This window comes from Salmo trutta, chromosome 10 (assembly GCF_901001165.1).
Source record: "Salmo trutta chromosome 10, fSalTru1.1, whole genome shotgun sequence".
Classification (NCBI taxonomy): domain Eukaryota; kingdom Metazoa; phylum Chordata; class Actinopteri; order Salmoniformes; family Salmonidae; genus Salmo; species Salmo trutta.
This window is the reverse complement of record NC_042966.1, coordinates 11,944,993-11,967,684: the sequence shown is the minus strand read 5'-3', so window position 1 is coordinate 11,967,684 and position 22,692 is coordinate 11,944,993. Positions and strand designations below refer to the sequence as shown.

Here is a 22,692-nt window from a genome sequence, read left to right as displayed (position 1 = left end):
AGGGAACGATTTTATTGACATTTCGAAGAGTACGAAAAAACATAATTTCCCAAGATGCAATGCGTGCGCAACATCAGGATTATTTTTATTTTTTTACACAAGAAAGCAAGCTAGCAAGGGCTGCAGTGCATCGGTGCACGATTCATAATGTTTTCCTCGTTTTGCTAAATATCTTTGAGTGTCGCTAACATTTCACAGTTATGACTTGAATTGCAATTTATTTAACCCAGCCGGTTCTATCATTTCAGAGGATACGTTAAGGTGAGTGGAATATTTACATGATTGACATATCAATGGTGTCAGTAATTAGCTAGCTAGCTAGCTATAGCTAGCCGTCATAATTGGCAATATTTTGTAATCGACACACATCTCAGATTGTAATCTCATGTAGGGGGTCTGCCTGTGGAAAACTCTGCTATCAAGATTGCCAGGCAGGTGGAGTAGCTATAGCTGGCTAACGTTGCTCGCACACTATTGTTTGTTCAGTGTGGTAGCCAGCGGCAACAGCAGCAGAGATTGACAGAACCCTGTAAAATACAGACCTAAATAGTAGTTAGGCCTATGTTATTTGTACACCTGCAGACATTCAACATATTTTTGACAGCGTTGTTGGTGTGATCATATAAATATAATGCTTTAGGATGTGATAGCTACTTACTGTTAATTTGTGACTGGATTAACATTCTATGTTGTGGATTGTTGTCTTTGTGTGAATGTCTGACAGCTCATTTGCATCCCTCAGATTGTAGAATTAGGCAGTTTTCTGCAGTGTAATGACCCCAATAAGCAGCTCCATCATTCCCTAGTTCCAGTGCTGTCAACACAAGCACAAATCTCTAAACTGAGGACTGAAAACTTTCCATTGGGAGTAAAGTGACACACAGCAATGGCAGTGTTGCCCAGAGAAAGATCACAAATGAGCAGAAACAACAAACATTTGGAGTCTGTGCAGTTTGCCAATTGCCAGGCCTGTGCTGCAGACACAGAGGCTAAACCAGTCTCGAGGACAGACGGCAAAGCTTATTATCTGGGCAGAGCAGAGGAGACTATTTCCAAGCTGAGAAGATTTGGGGGTTGCCATAGAGACCGCCTGCTCTGCCTTACTTTTTTTTTACCCCCCAGATAAAGAGCTTAATTGTTCTGTTTTAAAATACATTTTTAATGGGTTAATCTGAGATTGAGAAAAAACCATATTTATATGGGTTTGTTCCAATATGTCACTCTGTACTCTACCTTTGGCTCCCGAGTGGTGCAGCGGTCTAAGGCACTGCATCTCAGTGCTAGAAGCATCACTACAAACCCTGGTTCGATTCCAGGCTGTATCACAACTGGCTGTGATTGGGAGTCCCATAGGGCGGTGCGCAATTGGCCCAGCGTCGTCTGGGCTAGGGCTTGGCCAGGGTAGGCCATCATTGTAAATAAGAATTTGTTCTTAACTGACTTGCCTAGTTAAATTAAAAATTTAATAAAAGCAAAGGTAGCCTAGGTAGTCGACAGCCTGTTGATTTGGCTGGAAATCGTCCCTCCTCTTTTCCAGTTCCACACAGCCTTTCTTTGACTTTGATGGCATGCTGCCATATGCCGATCAATGATCTCATTAATACTGGTTGACCTCGTGTTCCCTTGTTGGCATTATGACATTTCTTTCATTCCATCTGCGCCGCTGCTTGTGAAGAGGGATCACACGTACTCCCACTGCATAATGACAACAAAGGGGCGGTGTTGTAGGCCAAACGGCAGGCCACAGTGACGGTCCCAGCACTAATAATTGATTATCAGGCCATACACATTTAAGTGTTTAACGGATGCCCCTCTTCACTTTTCTCAACTTTTTTTTTTTTTTTTTTTTGAAAAATTGTACTGAGAAATTGCCACGATTTTATAGGAAAATTAATGTCCTCAAGCTTCCAGTAAAGAGAGACACACAACATTCCCTTTTGGATTATGGCTGAACTTTCTCTTTTAGTCTCTCCTATAATATCTTGATTAGGTTGCTAGGTGTTGAACTAAGGTTGTTATAGAGCAGGGATGGGCAACTGGTGGCCACCCCTTTAAAAAAATGATGCTGAACTGTCTGGGTCTCAACTTGCTGTTGAGAGTTACAATAGTAGAATACACAAAGTGCAATTTTGAAATGTGGTTGTGCATCAGCAGTTTCTCTTATGTCAGTCACTGACTGTCACTCAATTAGCCCATGTAAGCTAAAACAATTTTGATTGGTAAATTAGTCTAGCCAGCTATCTAAACTTGTAGTAATCATGGTTGAATCACTGACTGGGGAGCCCCCATTGATTTTTCTTAGTCACTCTCACTCCGATATCATTAAAAACTGTAAACATTTCTCTCAACCCCACTCTCATCGGTGGGGCTGTAGTGGAGCAGGTTGAGAGCTACAAGTTCCTTGGCGTCCACATCACTAACACGGTCCAACCACACCAAGACAGTCGTGAAGACGGTACGACAAAACCTATTCCCACTCAGGAGACTGTACTCTAGAGCGTACGGGTAGCGCGTACGGCCCGGTACATCACCGGGGCCAAGCTTCCTGCCATCCAGGACCTCTATGCCAGGCGGTGTCAGAGGAAGGCCCTAAAATTGTCAACGACTCCAGCCACCCTAGTCATAGACTGTTCTCTTTGCTACCGCACGGCAAGCGGTACCGGGAGCGCCAAGTCTAGGTCCAAGAGGCTTCTAAACAGCTTCTACCCCCAAGCCATAAAACTCCTGAACATCTAATCAAATGGCTATGCAAACTATTTGCCCCCCTCCCCCCTTTTACGCTACTGCTACTCTCTGTTATCATCTCTGCATAGTCACTTTAACAACTCTACCTACATGTACATATTACCTCGACACCGGTGCCCCTGCACATTGACTCTGTACCGGTACCCCCGTATATAGCCCCACTATTGTTATTTACTGCTGCTCTTTCATTATTTGTTATTCTTACATTTTTGGGGTATTTTCTTAACTACATTGTTGGTTAAGGGCTTGTAAGTAAGCATTTCACTGTAAGGTCTACACCTGTTGTATTTGGCACATGTGACAAATAACATTTGATTTATGTCAAAGTGTAGAATTGCAGGAAATATGATGTAAAACTGCTAATTTCTCTCTGTCCCATAGCAAAATTACTAGAATCATAATAATGAGGACTAATCCAAATATTCCCTAAAGAGTTTGAGAAAATAACATTGATGCATTCAAAGATGGCCATGCTAAAATGTGCTAAAAATACTTCAAAAATCTTCTTCTCATGAACCATAGAACCAAATGACACATTTTTAATAAAGACCCATGCTACATGTCGTAAGAAAAAGCTAAGGGATTAGTCAAAAGATGGATGATTTATTGACAAATCAAAATTCAGATTTTAAGTGTCCATTTAAAAAAAACTGTAAATCCACTCCACGGTGGCCTATCAACTTGAAAGTTGTTGTCGCTACCATGGCAATCCCTAAGATAAACCTAACTGAATTTGGTATTGATATCTAAAAAAAACAAGGAAACTATTAACAACTCATTATTTTCTTATGTAATGCTTATGCTCAAAATCATCTTCTCATCAACCATACGTCAGATTCACTCCAGATATTGTATTTAGACTCATTACATTAGTCTTGAATGGTTCTGAGAAGAAATTGTTGCTGCATTCAAATATGGTCCTACTTTACATATAAATGTACGTTAGCACATATGCTAATGTAAAAAATAATTTGAATCTTATTAACCATTTATTCAGATTGACATCAGATTTAGTATATAGACTCAATGGAATTTGAGAATTATTATTTGCTGCATTCAAAGTCAGCCAAGCTACACCACTAGATGACTCCATATCACACCAGAGCTATAAGAACTAAACCGATGGATATGGGAACATTCAATTTGGTATGTAAACCTTATATATATATATATTTTTTTAATCTAAAAACCCTCTTTTTGCTTTGTCATTATGGGGTATTGTGTGTAGATTGAGGAAATAAATATATTTAATCAATTTTTAGAATAAGGCTGTAATGTAACAAAGTGGAAAAAGTCAAGGGGTCTGATAACTTTGCGAATGCATTGTATATATCCTTCAGAAGCTGTGTGAATACAAAGTCACTGTAACCAGTTGGTGGCACTATAGATTTCATTGGCACCAGTGGCATCATAGGATACTAGAGCAATAACTATTGGTCAAGTGGACTTTGTCTCATGCAAATGAATGTTAGATTTAAATTATGCAGACGAACAATGTGAAATATCGTAATCTGTATATTGTTGCCCTATTATGTGGTCTGAACGTAGTAGAAAGTGAATCTTTTCTTCAGGAAAATGAGAAACCAGCAGTCCTGCCACTTGCACAGTCAGCATAGATAGGTATATATATATATATATATATATATATCTCCATCCTGTCTCCCTGTAGTGCTGTCTTAGGCATCTCACAGTATGGACATTGCAATTTTTTGCCCTGGCCACATCTGCAGTCCTCATGCCTCCTTGCAGCATGCCTAAGGCACGTTCACGCAGATGAGCAGGGACCCTGGGCATCTTTCTTCTGGTGTTTTTCAGAGTCAGTAGAAAGACCTCTTAACTGTGTCCAGAGTTTTCATAACTGTGACCTTAATTGCCTACCGTCTGTAAGCTGTTAGTGTCTTAAGGACCGTTCCGCAGGTGCATGTTCATTAATTGTTTATGCTTCATTGAACAAGCATGGGAAACAGTATTTCAACCCTTTACAATGAAGATCTGTGAAGTTATTTGGATTTTTACAAATTATCTTTGAAAGACAGGGTCCTGAAAAAGGGACGTTTCTTTTTTTGCTGAGTTTATTTATATATAAACTGAATACATTAAGTAATGACTTTAAGAAAACGAACCTACAGCACTAGACTAAGTTCTCTTGTCATCCTTGTGGTATTGAGAGATAAACATGGTAATGCTTTCACTGATTGCACATAAAGGAAGATAGTTCCTACATCGGGGTGGGCAACTCAGTCCTCGAGGGCCTGATTGGTGTCACTTTTTCTCTATCCCTAGCAAACACAGCTGATTAATCAAATTGCATTCTAAACTGAAGATCATGATTAGGTGATTGTGGAGTCAGGTGTGTTAGCTGGGGCTGAGGCAAAACTGTGACACCAATGAGGCCCTCGAGGACTGGAATTGCCCACCCCTGTCCTACATGTTAGTGCTTGCTTTATCCAACTAATCTTGTCCTTTCTGTTAATCTGTGAACCCCGTTCATTGCTGCTCACAGCTATATATTTTTTTATTCGCTCGCTCCCCTCACTTTTCAAAAAAAGAAATCTGTTAAAACATTAATAAAATGTGTATGGCCGTAGCATTCTGGAGCGCCTTGGCGCTCTGGTGTCCACTTATTCCCCTCTAAGGAAATTCATCCTTGGGCTTTTGGTGTCTTCATAAGGTTACCGGTTTTGCATTCCCAAGGTCTTTCTATGGACGGCTCAGCCACAGAACTGTATTTCTCATGCATTATTAACATTATAAGTTCTGTGAGAGTGGACGCACTTATTACCTGATAGCCCTGTCCTATTTTCTGGGCATGCCGTATGCGTCCTTTGGCTCCAATGGAAACAGCACTCAGCTGGATTTAATTACTTTAATGCCTTGACTTTGCTCCGTGGAGAGGAAGACCATGCGCTGAGCAGGAGTCTCTCTTGATTAGCTTTTTTTTAAGACTTAGATTTGGTTTTTGTCTGTCACAGACAATAGTCTTTTCATAGGTGAGTTTTGGGGGGGGTTGCAGCATTTAATTGAGATGAGGGCCTTTTCGGGGGGGCGGGGGGAGAGTGGAATTCCACCCTCTTTGTATTTTATTCATGTTTTATTCAGGCATTAGATTATTCAGACAGATAAGAATTTGAAGGGGGAGCTTGATGAGGAGAGGAGGCGTTCTAGGATGGGTGGATGTGGCGATTGAACCCGGGTCTCCGAGGTAGTAGTATATGTCGAGCTGTGAGTGTTACCACTCGACCGTGGGTATTCTATCCCCAAAGAAAGCGTGACCATGATGATCTCATCTGCGATATGGATGACCGCACATTCCAAGTTGTTCTTCCTGGTCGTAGTAGTGTTTCACCTGCTTCTGTGTTGTGTGTCTGTCCGTGTGTGTGTGGAAGGCGGGGGCATGCGCAGCTGGAGGTGGCAGTTCTCCAGGATGATGCGTCTGTGCCTGCGCTGGTGCCGGCTGTGCCCTAAGCGAGGGGGTCGACCCAGCAAGCCCCAGAGGAAGCTACGAGAGCTGTGGAGCTACTGGAAGCTGCTGCTCAACTCCCTCTACTTCAACAGCCTCACCAACTCTGACACCTGCCTGGACTGTGTCTTTGAGCCCGTCTACTGGATAGTCGACAATGTGACTCGCTGGTTTGGGGTGGTAAGTCAATGGCTGAATTGTCTGCGCAGATGCACAGTCAAATATTAGTGTTTTATTGTATTTCATTAAATGTAGGCCAGTTAATCAAATCTCCCATGTTCGGGTACATTACCCCTTTTTGCTATTCTATTTCTCACAGTATTTTCACCTTTCACATGCCCTCATGAGTTTCTCCCTCTGTTTTTGTCCCTCTCTTCTGTTCCCAGGTGTTTGTGTGCCTGGTGATTGCCCTCACCAGCTCTGTGCTGGTCATTGTCTACCTGTGCCTGCTGCCTGTCATCCTCAACACCTACCCGCTGCAGTGGATCGTCTGGCACCTCACTTATGGCCACTGGGTCCTCATGATGGTCCTCTTCCACTACTACAAGGCCACCACCACCTCCCCTGGACACCCACCACAGGTGAGGTGCCCACTCCAATGCCTGCAGGAAAACTGTTTTTGGGAAACACTAGGAAGACAGGCTATAGGTTTGATTCTGAAATAACTTCATGCTTTCTAGTTCCCTTTTTTCGGATTGTTGTTTCTCAGGTTAAAAGTGATACACCGTCAGTGTCCATCTGTAAAAAATGCATCGTCCCAAAACCAGCCAGGACTCACCACTGCAGCATCTGCAATACGTAAGTTAAGGACACTCCGTCAGTCATCAGATGATGTCATCAAGAAATAAAAAACCTCTACTGGATAGCTCTAGTCCATGGCACAGGTCAATCACACTGAGTGACTTTCTCTTTCATTCCAGGTGTATTCTGAAGATGGATCACCACTGTCGTATCCTTTCTAGACCAACAAACATCTCATCTCTCAGATTCCTTTCAAATATATGTTTTATAGCATTGTAAAACCCCAGGGGGGACAGTCATACAATTAAATCATCTTGCCCTTTTCCATGTTTAATCTTTTGTTAGATCTGCCTCATTAACTTTGACCTTAACTTGCCTTGTGATGCTAGCCTGGCTCAACAACTGTGTGGGCCACTTCAACCACCGCTACTTTTTCTCCTTCTGCCTGTACATGACCATGGGCTGCATGTACTGCAGCGTCAGCTGCAAAGACATGTTCATAGAGGCCTACAACGCTGTCGAGGTGAGGGAGACCAAGAATGTCAACTTCTTAGAGGTTCTAGGAGGCCTGACACTCTGACTTTCAAAAAGTATTCTGAGTACTGCCATCCATGTAAATCATGTCTTGTTATTGACATGTGACCCGAACACCCTGATTGAGTGAGGCCGCTTGGTTCGTGACTGTTTGGGTAGATTCTGGCATGTCTTTGCCACATTTTCCTTCTCTTATGTGCTAGATATGGCATGGTCTTTTCATAGAGGTGAGCGAAAGGCCGTACATTCTGAGCAAGCTGTGTAAAGTTCACTGCCGCTAGTTTAGCTAAAGAGAGACGGCAGCCAAGCAAAGACAGCGAACAGACCACAAAGTGTAGGGATCAAGGACGTCAGATCACATGACACGTTAACGGCAATGTAATACACTTGTTTATCTTCAAGTCCGCTGAGAAGGCTGGTGGTGTGCAGATAACTGGTGCCGTTGTGTATATAACCAGTCGGATTGTTTCTTATGTAATCTAAAGCCTCCAGGCTCAAGACCACTTACTGTTCTCACACCAATCACTCATGGCAAGATGGGAGTTTATATAGTAATAGAACCTATGGCTCTGAGCCAACACCTCACTGTTTTAGAGAAATATATATATTTTGTATGTTTCAATCGCTCTGACATATGACATGTATTCTCTTTAGCGACATAGAAGATGGGAGGTACCATTCTATAATAATCACCCTGGCCCTATAACCCATCTAGCCTATAGTTTCCCTTAGCATTGTGAGTTGTGATTGAGCTAGTCAAGGGCACCAACTTGACTGAAGCTGTGGGTGTGTCCCAAATGGCACTTTATTCCCTATGTAGTGCACTACTTTTGACTAGAGCCTTGTGGGCCCTGGTCAAACGTAGCGCACTCCATAGGGAATAAAGTGCCATTCGGGATGCAGCCAGTGTATGAATTGCCATTGTTCCACTAGCGCTTCCACCGCAGTGTGGAAGCCACAGGGGGAGCCAGTGATGGGAGTAGGGCACAGACTGCTCAGTCTCCTTGAGCTCATGACTGGCCAGGTACTACAAAAGGTTCTTGAAACCACTGAACTCAGAACTGGTGCGTTGACCGGAATTAAAACGGCAGATTAATTTGTAGAGGGTCCGCACTAAAAAAAAAGATTTTCAGAGTTCTTCTTTTTTGGCCAGGTAATACAGACTGACGGGCTGTAAAGGGCCACTGGGCAGTGCTGGGTCTCACTGTCAATTAACAATCAACATTTGATTGACAACAATTTGTCAATCATCTCCCTGTATAGTATGGGGTTTTATATGTGGACGACTCCACACCTGTAGAGTATATTGTTCCAAACAATGTCTTTAAATGGCAAGTTTTAATTTTCACAACCAATTCTCTATTTTTGATTTTAAATGGCATGTTATAGAAGGGTCCAGACACCTTTCATGTTTTTCAGAAACTTACCCCAAACAACAAATCACTTCCTTATTCTCAATTTGTAATATGGGGGCCTGAAAAAGCATGAACAGAGGCTCCAAAAACACAAAAAGATGTCATTTTTTAGAAACTGCAAAGCTGTCATTATAGTGATGCAGGTCTTTAAATATTGTACACATGAAATTGTCATTCCGAACTTTATCCGCAAAGTTCTATTCCATTTTGTTGCGACTCGAGCGATACCTCTCCGTCCATTCGGCAGGTAATTGCTGAAATAAAGGATACATTAGGGATGCAAAGTATATTGAAAGCATGGGGTGCTTCCAGACTTGTAGAATCTATGCCAAGGCGCATTTAAGCTGTTCTGGTGTGTCGTGGTGGCCCAACGCCCTAGTAAGATGTTTTATGTTGGTGTTTCCTTTATTTTGGCAGTTACCTGTTGCAGCAGGCTACACAGAGAATGGAACAGTTGGATAGGGAAACTGCTCGAGTCACACAAAACGGAATATAACATTTTTTGGGCGATTTTGGAGCATGTTTATTTGGGGCCCCCATACTACACAACGAGGATGAGGAAGTAATTTGCTGTTTGCGGTTAGTTTTTCAAACATGAAATCACAAAAGTTATCTGGACCCTTTTATAACATGCCATTTAGTTTTTTTTTTTATGTTGAATAAGTTGATGTGGAAACTTTAAAAAAAAATATAAAATGTAACCTTCAATTTATCTAGGCAAGTCAGTTAACAACAAATTCTTATTTACAATGACGGCCAAACCCGGACGACGCTGGGCCAGTTGTGCTCCGCCCTATGGGACTCCCAATCACGGCTGGTTGTGATACAGCCTGGAATTGAACCAGGGTCTGTAGTGACGCCTCTAGCACTGAGATGGTGCTTTAGACCGCTGCGCCACTCTAGAGCCCTAAAATCAAGACCTACATATTTTATAGCACACTATAAGGAGTATAATGACACCTAGATGTCTGTATCATGTACGGTTCACAAATCATAGGGTCTTACAGGAGAGGAGGCATGTATAGGTAGCTCTAAAAGGGCTTAAAATGTCCATTTTCTCCAATGGTTTGTGATAAATGTAAAGAGTATGTCAGACATCAGACTTCCTCCCAAGTCTGTTCTGGCAATTCTCACAATCTGAGATGCCAAAAATATTTTCAGCCTACACTGGCATGGAGTCGGCCATGTTTCACTGCCCAGTGAGACTGCAGTCAAAGTCCCCTGTGATTAGTAGTTATTTTTTTAGCTCCCTTGGCTGTGAATGGCTACAGACTTGGCATTTCGTATTTCGCTTCTTTGTCACAAGTTGCAATTGGAGGACTGTAGATGTGCTACTGTTAACCCAGCTACTGTGTTTCCTGTTAGCCTTTTTGTGGTTGGTTGTTCAATCCTGTAGAATACTCAGTGGCATCACATTTACTAATTACAACTGCTGTACATGGATGGTCTTTTCACATGGTTTGGTTTTGCTTTCCGTCTAGAGCTACTATCAGACGCCACCACCACTATTTTCCTTCAGAGAAAAGATGGTCCACAAGAGTGTCATTTTCATTTGGGTGCTAACAAGGTGAGATACATTTGTAACTGCAAAAAAAAGAAAAGTTGTTGACGTCAACCGCTATGGCTGTTCTATGTACACGATATATACAACAGTATGTGGACACCCCTTCAAATTAGTGGATTTTGGTTATTTCAGCCACACCGATTGCTGACAGGTATAAAATCGAGCACCCTGCTATGCAAACTCCATAGACAAACATTGGCAATAGAATGGCCTTACTGAAGAGCTCAGTGACTTTCAACGTGGCACCATCTTAGGATGCCACCTTTCTAACAAGTAATTTCATCACATTTCTGCCCTGCTAGAGCTGCCCCGGTCAGCTGTAAGTGCTGATATTGTGAAGTGGAAACGTCTAGGGGCAACAACGGCTTCACTCGCAAAGTGGTAGGCCACACAAGCCCACAGAACGGGACTGCGAGTGCTGTAGCTCGTATAAATCGCCTGTATTCGGTTGCAACACTCACTACTGAGTTCAAACTGCCTCAAGAAGCAACATCGGCACAATAACTTTTCGTCGGGAGCTTAACACAAGCGGAATCACACTTTACCATCTGGCAGTCCGATGGACGAATCTAGGTTTGGCGGATTCCCAGATATTGCTACCTGCCCAAATGCATAGTGCCAACTGTTAAGTTTGGTGGAGGAGGGATAATGGTCTGGGGCTGTTTTTCAGGGTTTTGCTAGGCCCCTTAGTTCCAGTGAAAGGAAATCTTAATGCTACAGCATACAATGACATTCTATACAATTCTGTGCTTCCAACTTTGTGGCAAGTTTGGGGAAGGCCCTTTCCTGTTTCAGCATGACAATGCCCCCATGCACAAAGTGCGGTCCATACAGAAATGTTTTGTCTAGATCGCTGTGGAAGAACTTGACCGGCCTGCAGAGCCCTGACCTCAACCCCATCGGGATTAATTGGAACGCCGACTGCGCGCCAGGCCTAATCGCCCAACGTCAGTCCTCACTAACGCTCCTGTGGCTAAATTGAAGCAAGTCCCCATAGCATGTTCCAACATCTAGTGGAAAGCCTTTTCAGAAGAGTGGAGGCTGTTATAGCAGCAAAGGGGGGACCAACTCCACATTAATGCCCATGATTTTGGAATGAAATGTTTGACAAGCAGGTGTCCACATACTTTTGTTCATATTCTCAAATATACCTTTAACCTTTAATTTAGTTTAATATGATCGTGATCGCTGTTTTTCCTCCCTGCAGTTCGGTGGCAGTCGCTCTGGGAGGTCTGACACTGTGGCATGCTATCCTCATCACCCTAGGAGAGACCAGCGTGGAGAGACACATCAACAAGAAAGAGATCAGACGCTTAAAGGAGAAAGGAAAGGTGAGGTTTATTGGATTTACTCAAATATCAACACGGTGTACCAGTTTGGAATTGGCGAGTAAAGCCTCTTTCTCTCTTGTAAGGTGTTCCGAAATCCATACCATTATGGGAAGATAAACAATTGGAAAGTGTTGTTTGGTGTGGAGGAGACAAGGTAAGCCCTCCAGATCACCGCAAACTTCTAGACTGTTGTGAAACCTAAATGATTCTTCTTTGAGTTGGTTTGACTTCCTCTTCTCACAGTCACTGGTTGACCAGAGTCCTCCTGCCGTCTAGTCACGCTCCCCATGAAGATGGACTGGTATGGGAATTCCCTAAGGCTCTCACCAGAAGAGACCCAATGACCATCTAACCTCACTACTCACTGCTGCTGGCCAGTTTCTCATCTCCACACTATGGCCCAGAATCACTACTGGCCCCTGGATGGTGGGGTGAACAGAGGACTTATCTTAGCCTCTGAGGAGTAGACCATTCGGGCTTGATGGTGACCCTTATGTCAAGGCACCTCTGGGTGTTAGGGGACCTTAATCTGCACTCCGGTCACTGTCATGTGAAGTGTCTTTTTCAACTGTCGTCCTGTCTTGTGAACTGATTGTGTTTTTTTGTACTGGTAGGTATGTTGTCCAAAGTTGACAAAACGTGTGCTTTTTAATTGTACTGAAGTCACCGAAAAAGCAGTTTGGACTTTTTCAGTGCCAACAAAGAGCTTTTCACCAATGACTAGGTTCGAGCTAGATGACCACACACCTTGGCCATTGTCCATCTAGGGGTGAGTAGTCTGGAGACTTTTTGACAGACTTACATAAACAATTCATATTATCGTTCAGGCTCTAGTTAGATCATGGTGCTCATATTACTGAGCAGTGTCCCAGCCAATATCCAGGGGTGACGTAATACTATGGTTGACCCTGTAAAAACAACACATTTCACTGCACCTATCCGGTGTATAGGACAAAACATCCACGTAGGAGCATTAGGAATTGTCAAAAAGATTGCTAATGTGCCTTGTGAAGTTAAATCTTTAACAGGTGTTTATATTTGTTGGTTATCAGGCACTAATGCAAAGTACAGTTTTACTGGAATATGTCATTTCTAACATTGTCCATGAATTATCTTGCCCACATCACATATGGAAATAGTTTTCCCCCAGTAGCCATCTTTAAGATCACTTAACCTGTCTTAACATGGTTAAAAGCGCCAGACTTCCTCCCAACTGGTCTTGTGTTTGGCCACCATTTAGATTTCTAATGGTCAGGGGATATTTCTATAGTAGCCAGCCTGTAACAGTAGGGAGGGGCTACCTGGTTGCCATAGTGAAAATGTACTCACTGCTGTGACATGACCAATAGGAGCTGTGCTCCATTATTGTACGCTGCATGTCTGTGATAATGCATTTGATATCAGCTTGTATTGGTTAATATAAAATTGTTTTTGGAGACTGAAGCTTCTTTTTTGATATTTTGTTGATTTTAAAGCACTCATACATTTACAAAAAAAAATGTTTTATTGACAGCTTAAGTTAGACATTTTAAATATTGTCCACATCTTCGGCATAATTTTGAGGTTCAAAGTAAGTTGGCCTAGTGAAATGTGTAGCCAACCACATGCCAGCTGCGTTAATCATTCTTCCAGTGCCGAATACAAGGTTCACGCTTCAAAATGGGATCTTTGAGCCTTGTTAAACACATTGTCCTTATTATGGTTAGATATGAATAATACATGGTTAATAGGTCCTCTTTCACACATTCATTAACACCCCTCTCCCCAATAGAAATTGTTTTCTTCTCTCTGTGCCAAGCTTGTTTCAGTGCAGCTCTGTCTTTCCATGAAGGGGCAGTAGGCTGTCACCCGTAGGTCCATGCCACCATGCAGTGGTCAGTCTAACTCCTCTCACGTTTGATGGTAGAAGCAGTACAAAAAAAAGTGTATATTTGTGTCATTTAGCAGACGCTCTTATCCAGAGCGACTTACTGGAGCAATTAGGGTTAAGTGCCTTGCCCAAGGGCACACCAACAGATTTTTTTTTTTTTTCACCTAGTCGATTTGAACCAGCGACCTGTCGGTTACTGGCCCAACGCTCTTAACGGCTAGGCTACCCACCGCCCGTGTTTAATCTCATGTACAAGATGATGGGTGGTGGTGAGATGTCCGAGACTCCAAGGGCAGCGCTAGAGCCCCAAGCCTGGATCCAGGGCCTCTTCCTCAGGAGCAAGCCGTCCCATCTGTCCCCTCCCACACCCAGTCAGGGATGGGGGACCAAATTCACCTGCCTCCTGGACTCCCCAGAAGGAACCTTCACATGAGGAGAGACACATTGTCATTTTCTCATTAGGTTTTCCTGTCATATTGGCATTCTGCCTTTGTTAGATGAACAGGAATCACCAACGTTCCATCAACAGATTGGCACGACCGACCCTATCCCTTGTAGTTATGAGAATGTTTGAAGACATCTAATGCCTCACTGAGTCCAGTGTTGAGGGGAGCCTCCCCCACCATGTTCCCCAGTAGGACTCACCATTCATTCCGGGCCACCGCTGCCTCGCTCCTCACCACCCTCTTGTGGTCGTCCAGGGGGGCAGCCAGGGCACGCAGCACCCTCGCACGGAAGGGCATGATCTGCCAGGGGGAAGGGTTTGTTAATGGCCAGAGTTCATAACGAATCAGTTGATATGGCCAATAGTGATCACTTATTAAAAGGCCCATCAGTCAGCAGACAGAGGTTATGTGCAGTGCAGGCCAGAGTCTTACCTCATGTTCTGGAAAGCGGGAGAGGGCATGGATACAGCGCAGTGAGGCTATCCGCACTTTCTGTGAAGACGAGGTGAGACAGACCTCAGACACAGACTTAAAAAAAAAAAAAGAACCTTTATGAATGACGATGGTGTTGTGGCATTATGTACTGTATGGGGATTGGGGACTATGGCTCTCAAGGTTACTTAGCTAAAATACTGAACGGTCCAGATATCAAAAACGCTGAGTTGCACTCTGGGGCTCATGCCATTAATTGCAGTTCAAGTTGAAGGCTGCGCCGGTACAGTCGAGCAGAATTTCATTTGCAGGGACACGGCTGAGAGGTCTACCGCCGACACTAACAACGGAAGCTGAATCATCAGTCTCTGGCATATTATGAATAATAAGATACACGAGGTCTGTGTGGCAAGAGGCCCAAACTCTGTCACGGAGCGACCACATCCTCTGCCCGACACTTACGTTTTTTAAGACTCCCCTCTAGCTATTTCGCTTCCTTGTGTGGTGGCTGTTTATAACACGATACATACCATGGTAGGGCTGGTGGTGAGCGCCAGTGTGCGGCCCACCAGCACCTCCAGCTGGGTGATGAGGGTTGAAGGGGGGTCCAGGAGGACAGGTTGCAAGCAGGACAGGGTAGACACCTGCACCCCCTGGTCCGGACACGACAGGGCCTCCAGCAGGAGGGGCAAGAGCTGACCAAACACAGAGGAGAATAGAAAAAAAGAAGGGGGACGTCGCCATATGAAAAACAGTGCCATAGTGAGAAATGATGTTCCTCACAGATGTACAAAATACACATTTCACATGGGATGGAACTCTCAAATGTGTTTTACATTTCAAGACATAAAACACAATATTCCATGGAGGAAATACATATTTCTAAGTCGTTCCTGTTTTTGCTCCCCTGTCTGGCACTTGTCTCTGTCCTGTCCTGTCTACTTACCGCTGGTAGCTCAGTAAGCTGGACCTGTCTGGGTAGGTTGTTCACAATGTGAGACAGTGCCTTCAGGTAGCCAGACTTCTTCTCTGCAGGGGGAGAGAAGGAAGGGAAAGTTAAGAATCTGTCAAATATACAGGACTCTCAAAAACTGCTTTACCGTTTTCATCACAACACATGTCCTGCGTCTGTAGTGCATCGTGAACGTCTGCTCACAGTACCTTGGACTGCAGCGTTGAAGCCCTCGACCAGTTTGGCAGAGTTCTCCGTGAAGAAGCGCTGGCGGTACATGATGCGCACGTCGGCGTGGCTACCGCGGTTCAGGACGTCCTGCGAGTCACTCATCAGGAGAGAGAATCCATCGGCCGCTAACGAACCCAGCTCTGGGTCACTGAGCAGGGAGAAGAGCTTAGACAGACACACAGGATTACTGTGGTGTGTGTGTGTGTGAGGTTACTGAGGTAGGGCCATTTCTCTAGCCTTGCCTCATCCCTTAACCTCCACTGCTAAACTGAGGTGAACTCAATACAAAAAGGAATCAAACAAAACTTTGTGTTTACTGTTCATGGATCGACACAATTACGACTAGATTTCATTGTTACATTAGGCCAGGTTTTCCCCTGGGGAGAAGAAGACGCAGAACAGTTAACAGACTGTGTTTGTGTGGGAAGACAAAGAGGACTCCTGTCCTTTTACCTTGTCAGTCAGGGCTGTGGACAGAGGGTGGTAGCGGAGAAGGAGAGCTTTGGACACCTAAAGACAAGAAAAGCCATTCACAACTGTATGAATGAATGGATGGGACAACACAACAATGTACAACAGGCAAGTCACCATTCGCCCTGAAGGAGAGGTCGTAGTAGTATCAGTGTTCCCTAGTCTAGAGACGCAGGGGTTGTATTGGGGGCAGTTCAGTGGGCTAAGGGGAATAGGGAAAGTAATGGATACAAACTGCCGTAGGGCGGCGTCCGGGTTAGGGGAGGGTAAGCCGTCATTGTTCTTAATAGAATGCTGCCGTATTAGTAGTAATGTAAACGGGGTCTAACCCAGAGCAGCAGAGTGAACGCCTGCGTTCTGACTGGGGAGGATGCAGAGTCCAGCTCAGTGGAGATCCTCTTTAACATCCTGTCTATCAGAGAGTCCAGGGCTTCACCTGTAGAAGCACACACACAATTAATATACCATCTCAACCAACATTCACTTGACCAATTCCCATTCAGTCAAAGGCCACGACCGGAGGACTCGCCTGCGGGACTCTTGTTGACCAGCCCAGCGTAGCACTTGGCGGCTGACGTGTAGGAGAGGGGATGGTCAGAGGTACAGCTCAGCTCCTCCAGCTCCAACAGTAGCCTGTCCATCTGGGGCACCTCCACCTGTCCGGGGCAAACGGTCAGTCAGTCTACGATCACAGGCTAAATCGAGCCATTTACATTTTTTTTTACATGACCGGTCAGAGAGATCTTAACAAGTAGGCAACACGCAAGTCATCCAAGGTAACACAACAAAACAGGTATCCTTAGTATGAACATTTAACAGTACACTTTTAAAAAGATGTCATTTTGAAGTCTTGTCATGTGGTGCGGAGGCATGGGGGGGGGGGGGGGGGGTCTTACAGTCCGTGGCAGCCAGCACACACAACCCATGAGCAGACACACCATCTGGGACTGGCTCCGGGAGTCACCTGCCTGCGTCCGGAGGACAAAGTCAAAGGACAATGTCACTCAAACACATTCAGCATACCACTCAGCGATACAATGTTTTATTTACTCCCAGAATGCATCCTGTCCCCGGGGTGTCCTCTGTAGGTATAACAGTGAAGAAAACATTTTCAATAGATGGCTGGTTGTCTTTAGCATTGAAACCTGACCTTGAGGAGCTGGATCTGGGAGGGGAAGGCGTTCTCTGGCAGGAAGGAAACATCACCGTCAAGGAAGAGGGACACGGCCCGCGAGGCTGTTTGGCCAGCCAGTCTGGTGACAGAGCAGTGGTTAGCACCAAGCCAAAATATTTACGTATAACATAAATGTGCCATTATCAATAATGTGTGTGTGTGGGTCTTTTCTGGGTGGCTGGCTGTCTCAGTGTTGTGAACTCACTGGGACTGTAGTCGGGCACAAGTGGTGCTGATGATGGGTACCATGGCTGATAGGACAGTCTCCTCCAGTATCGGGCTACGATGGTCTGAAGAACCTTAACATACACACAGATCAGAAGCAGAAAAACCAGGTCAGTCAACAAAAAAAAAAAAAGAGTCCTTTATCTGTCCAACATCATGACGTGGAGGACATTTGTCATTTGCATTCCACTTGCATAGGTCTGCATTCATATATTCGCTAAAACACCAACACATTCTCAGTACAAGCCTTCCTCTGAAAAATAGATTTCTTATCTCAATGGACTTCCTGGTTCAATAAAAAGGTTGTACTTCCTGGTTCACATTACAACGTGTTGCGCAGGCCTGACGGCACGTGTTGGTCAGGATATTCTCACCCTGCAAAGCTGCCTGCAATGCCAGCCCGAGCAGGCGAGGAATGATGTCATGGAAGACGCCACCGGTCTCTTCAGTGTCCTGGGCCTGCTCCGCTATCTTCTGCAGACTGTGGCAGACAGAGATCACCTCTTCCAGTGAGAACGCGCCAGTGCCTGTTGGGAGGGAGATTACGTCATTATCAGAATCTACTTAACATAGATGTTTAGAAGGGTCTACCTAAACGATGACAGAAGAGCCTGTGGCAGTGACACATACCAGTGTGTGCAGAGGTGAGGACCTGTAGCAGGACAGGTGTGCTCTCCTGAACCAAACTGGGCCGGGACGACACCGCAGCCAGCGCCGCCACACAGCGCTGACGCACTGCCTGCTGGGAATGTTCCTGGGACTGTGTGGCGCTGTCACCTTGTGCCATGGGCTCTGGGAACAGGAGAGGGAAGGGTTCAATAAGGTAAACGTCCTCTGGTTAGAATGATGCAACTGAAGGCACGTAACGACGGGGAAGACCTTCGTTGACATTATTTCGTTTCGACCTTTGACCTTAACCCACCTGAGAAGATTTCCTCCTTCAGCCGTGGAACCATCTTAGAGATGAAGGCTGCAGGGTGCAGGCGAGCCAGAGCCCCTGCACACTCAACCACAGCCAGGCTGGACAGACGGGGAGAGACGAGAGAGGAGGAGGACCAAGCCATTGTGTTATTTGATTGATTAGGTATCATAGACTTCTGATTGCCCTCCCGGAGCAACTGAAAACAGGTACTAACCTGACTTTAGGATCTTCCTCCTCCAGGATGAGCCTGGTGAGGTGGTCAACTGCCAGCTCCACATCTGACTCCAACAGCAGGCCTAGGAGAGAGATGGAAGATGTCAACCTATAGATCTCAGCGTAGTAAAGGGAGATGTAGCACGAACCGAACGGCCAATCAAATGTATTCTCTATCCCACAGTAACAGGCACAAGCTGAACGGCATGTGGACAAAAACGCCATTCTGACCGATTCAGACCTGTGTAGCAGCGGGGGTGAGCTCAAAAGGTCTCGAATGTGTCGAGCGGGCTCAGGTACACGTTCATTGGAAGAGGGGTCGAAAGGTTAGGAGCGTCACCTGTCTGTTGGCCCAGAGCAGTGAGCACACGCATAGATGTGATCTGGAGGTCAGCATTGCTCTCAGACAGAGCAGAGAACACTACACTGCACAGAGACTGCCTGAAGTCCAACAGCACACTCTCATCTGGGGGAGAGAGAGAGAGAAAGAGAGAGAGAGGAAGAGAGAGAGAGAGTTGTGAGAGGGCAAGTGTGACAAATTGGGAAAAGGTTAATGGAACAATTCACAGTGCCACACAAAGCAGGAAGGAAAGAGGAGCGATTAACTATTTCAGGTGGGAGTTATTGCACAGTACAAACGACTGGACATGACCGTCATTCCTAAAGCGCGATTTGTGATTAAAAGTGTCATAACGCTTGGGCAAACTCGAACGGCGTTCCGCTTCAAATACACTTTCAAATGGGGCCCTGAAATCCAGCACTGTATGTCACACGTTTAGCAGCCGAGGCATACAATGGCAGAGGGAAGGAGGAACGAGACGTGGCACGAAGGGCGGGACAGTACGGGACGTTACCACTTACCCTCTTCTGATGACTTCACCGGATGGACGAAGCCCTGTAACACCTCCAGTAGGGTGCGCCGCTGAGCACACTACACAGGGGCAGACAGACAGATATGAAAGATTTCACTGATAACATCATGCACCTATAGGAAGAAAGTTAGAACCAAGATACTTATAACAGGTCGTCTACATGTCCTGTGGTAATATCGGGTAAACAAAAGGCCATAACTTACAATGCAATAACACTGTGTTTGTGACTATTCAGGAAGCCACCAATTCACACAGTAATGAAGCTGCCATGGGCAAACTAATCAAACGGTCAAGAATGTGAGACAAACACCAACATTGACGATAATGGAACGTCCTAGCTGGATGGTGTGACTCACCTGTGTGCGGCTGTTGTATTGCTCTATGAGGGACGGCAGGACGGCGGCGGCAACTCTGTGGCTCGCCCTGTAGGAGGCGGTAGAGGTGGCCTGCAGCAGCTTCGCACTGGGCCACACCAGCTTCAGGTCCGGCTCACACAGGTGGTGCTGACAGTCTAGAAAAACATTGGGTCGGGTTGGCACATTGGCAATGGTGTATGTGTGTGTGAGACCTAAATAAACTCAGCAAAAAAGAAACGTCCTCTCACTGTCAACTGCGTTTATTTTCAGCAAACTTACCATGTGAAAATATTTGTATGTACATAAAAAGATTCAGCAACTGAGACGTAAACTGAACAAGTTCCACAGACATGTGACTTACAGAAATTGAATAATGTGTCCCTGAACAAAGGGAGGGGGGGGGGTCAAAATCAAAAGTAACAGTCGGTATCTGGTGTGGCCACCAGCTGAATTAAGTACTGCAGTGCATCTCCTCCTCATGGACTGCACCAGATTTGCCAGTTCTTGCTGTGAGATGTTACCCCACTCTTCCACCAAGGCACCTGCAAGTTCCCAGACATTTCTGGGGAGAACGGCCCTAGCCCTCACCCTCCGATCCAACAGGTCCCAGACGTGCTCAATGGGATTGAGATCCGAGCTCTTTGCTGGCCATGGCAGAACACTGACATTCCTGTCTTGCTGGAAATCACACACAGAACGAGCAGTATGGCTGGTGGCATTGTCATGCTGGAGGGTCATGTCAGGATGAGCCTGCAGGAAGGGTACCACATGAGGGAGGAGGAGGTCTTCCCTGTAACGCACAGCGTTGAGATTGCCTGCAATGACAACAAGCTCAGTCCGATGATGCTGTGACACACCACCCCAGACCATGACGGACCCTACACCTCCAAATCGATCCCGCTCCAGAGTACAGGCCTCGGTGTAAAGCTCGTTCCTTCGAAGATAAACGCAAATCTGACCATCACCACTGGTGAGACAAAACCGCGACTCGTCAGTGAAGAGCACTTTTTGCCAGTCCTGTCTGGTCCAGCGACGGTGGTTTGTGCCCATAGGCGACGTTGTTGCCAGTGATGTCTGGTGAGGACCTGCCTTACAACAGGTCTACAAACCCTCAGTCCAGCCTCTCTCAACCTATTACGGACAGTCTGAGCACTGATGGAGGGATTGTGCGTTCCTGGTGTAACTCGGGCAGTTGTTGTTGCCATCCTGTACCTGTCCCGCAAGTGTGATGTTCGGATGTACCGATCCTGTGCAGGTGTTGTTACACGTGGTACGGACATTGCAATTTATTGCCCTGGCCACATCTGCAGTCATCATGCCTCCTTGCAGCATGCCTAAGGCACATTCACGCAGATCAGCAGGGACCCTGGGCATCTTTATTTAGGAGTTTTTCAGTGTCAGCAGAAAAGCCTCTTTAGTGTCCTAAGTTTTCATAACTGTGACCTTAATTGCCTACCGGTTGTAAGCTGTTAGTGTCTTAACAACCGTTCCACAGGTCCATGTTCATTAATTGTTTATGGATCATTGAACAAGCATGGGAAACAGTGTTTAAAGCCTTTACAATGAAGATCTGTGAAGTTATTTGGATTTTTACGAATTATCTTTCAAAGACAGGGTCCTGAAAAAGTTTCTTTTTTTGCTGAGTTTATATCAGAACACTGTGTACTGGATTATATAAAGTGTAAAGACCCGCCCGCAGTCTCTCACTCGCTGATTTAACGCTTCTACTACTGTGCTAAGCCCTGAGGAGAATGTGATTGCCAAGTCAGACTCATTCTCACACATTTCCTGAATAGACTGTCCCCACACACCGCTACACAACGACAATAAACAAACACCACTTGTGCCCAGAACCAGAAAGTTTGAGGTGGTACCTTTGAGGACCAGCTCCAGGAAGACATTGAGGGAGTCTTCAGAGTCGGAGTTGAGGACGGAGCGGGAGAGACAGGCTGTCAGGCTACCGACGGCGGCTAGGCCAGCGGACTCCACCCGCTCACTAGCCGTCTGAAACACCTGCACAGGGAGGTCAACAAAACTCTCCATTCAGATGATCTGCTATCAAAGATTCCTCACGTAGCCTTACCACAGCTCACCGTATAGGACTCTTTTACAAACCGTACTGATATGTCGCTGGCCCCCAAGCTGCATTGAAACGTACCTCTCTGCGCAGCGAGGCCCAAAGGCCTGGTAGGAATTGGGCTAGCTCTTTATGTTCATACACAGAAGCACAGGCAGTCTGCAACATGGGGAGAAAACGAGGGCCAATAAGACATGAATGCCGTTTGCTGCACACGTAAACCGTAAAGATGATCTGATTTGAGGTTACCGACGAGGTCTTACCAGGGTCTGCAGGGAGTCCACCTTGGCACTCTGAACATCGGAGTCCAGCTTCTCAATGATCAGTGGCAGCAGGAACTGTTGAAGCGAGACAATCCACAAATCAGAACCTGCATTGACACTAAGCTCAAGGTCCCTGGGTAGGGGTTTCTCTACAAGCACTTTGTGACAGCTGCTGATGTAAAAAGGCTTCATAAATACATTTGATTTGATTGATGAACACCTCCCTCTGCAACTGGACCCTGGACTTCCTGATTGGCAGACCCTAGGTGGTGAAGGTCGGCAACAACACCTCCGCCACGCTGACCCACAACACGGGGTGTTCCCCCCAGGAGTACGTGCTCAGCCCCCTCCTGTACACCCACGACTGAGTGGCCACAAACGACTCCAACACAATCATT

The 22,692-nt window shown here is 45.5% G+C and overlaps 2 protein-coding genes across 3 annotated transcripts in view; one reads left to right on the top strand and one right to left on the bottom strand.

Annotated features, from left to right (window-relative positions):
- Positions 1-94: 94 nt before the first annotated feature.
- Positions 95-13,229, top strand: LOC115201116 (palmitoyltransferase ZDHHC16B-like). Its single transcript, XM_029764412.1, has 10 exons — positions 95-261; positions 6,132-6,385; positions 6,592-6,786; positions 6,915-7,003; positions 7,126-7,154; positions 7,336-7,469; positions 10,377-10,462; positions 11,667-11,790; positions 11,874-11,944; positions 12,034-13,229. Exons 2-10 carry the CDS (start codon positions 6,140-6,142, stop codon positions 12,140-12,142), a joined length of 1,083 nt encoding a protein of 360 aa, XP_029620272.1. The 5' UTR covers positions 95-261; positions 6,132-6,139; the 3' UTR covers positions 12,143-13,229.
- A 52-nt stretch (positions 13,230-13,281) lies between these two features.
- LOC115201114 (MMS19 nucleotide excision repair protein homolog) overlaps positions 13,282-22,692 on the bottom strand; it is a 22,529-nt gene continuing 13,118 nt past the window's right edge. Inside the window, exons 11-32 of one of the 2 annotated variants that reach the window (XM_029764410.1) lie at positions 22,295-22,369; positions 22,113-22,190; positions 21,829-21,967; positions 19,955-20,109; positions 19,588-19,657; positions 19,067-19,192; positions 18,728-18,809; positions 18,514-18,611; positions 18,222-18,383; positions 17,966-18,118; positions 17,572-17,665; positions 17,343-17,445; positions 17,089-17,160; positions 16,722-16,848; positions 16,522-16,628; positions 16,175-16,231; positions 15,700-15,886; positions 15,485-15,567; positions 15,069-15,233; positions 14,539-14,634; positions 14,306-14,406; positions 13,282-14,083 (exon numbers count right to left, since the gene is read on the bottom strand). In XM_029764410.1, coding sequence (XP_029620270.1) covers positions 14,053-14,083; positions 14,306-14,406; positions 14,539-14,634; positions 15,069-15,233; positions 15,485-15,567; positions 15,700-15,886; positions 16,175-16,231; positions 16,522-16,628; positions 16,722-16,848; positions 17,089-17,160; positions 17,343-17,445; positions 17,572-17,665; positions 17,966-18,118; positions 18,222-18,383; positions 18,514-18,611; positions 18,728-18,809; positions 19,067-19,192; positions 19,588-19,657; positions 19,955-20,109; positions 21,829-21,967; positions 22,113-22,190; positions 22,295-22,369 — 2,361 coding nt within the window. In that variant the 3' untranslated portion in view covers positions 13,282-14,052. The remainder of the gene's footprint in view (positions 14,084-14,305; positions 14,407-14,538; positions 14,635-15,068; positions 15,234-15,484; positions 15,568-15,699; positions 15,887-16,174; positions 16,232-16,521; positions 16,629-16,721; positions 16,849-17,088; positions 17,161-17,342; positions 17,446-17,571; positions 17,666-17,965; positions 18,119-18,221; positions 18,384-18,513; positions 18,612-18,727; positions 18,810-19,066; positions 19,193-19,587; positions 19,658-19,954; positions 20,110-21,828; positions 21,968-22,112; positions 22,191-22,294; positions 22,370-22,692) is intronic. The other variant, XM_029764411.1, reaches the window with a different exon arrangement.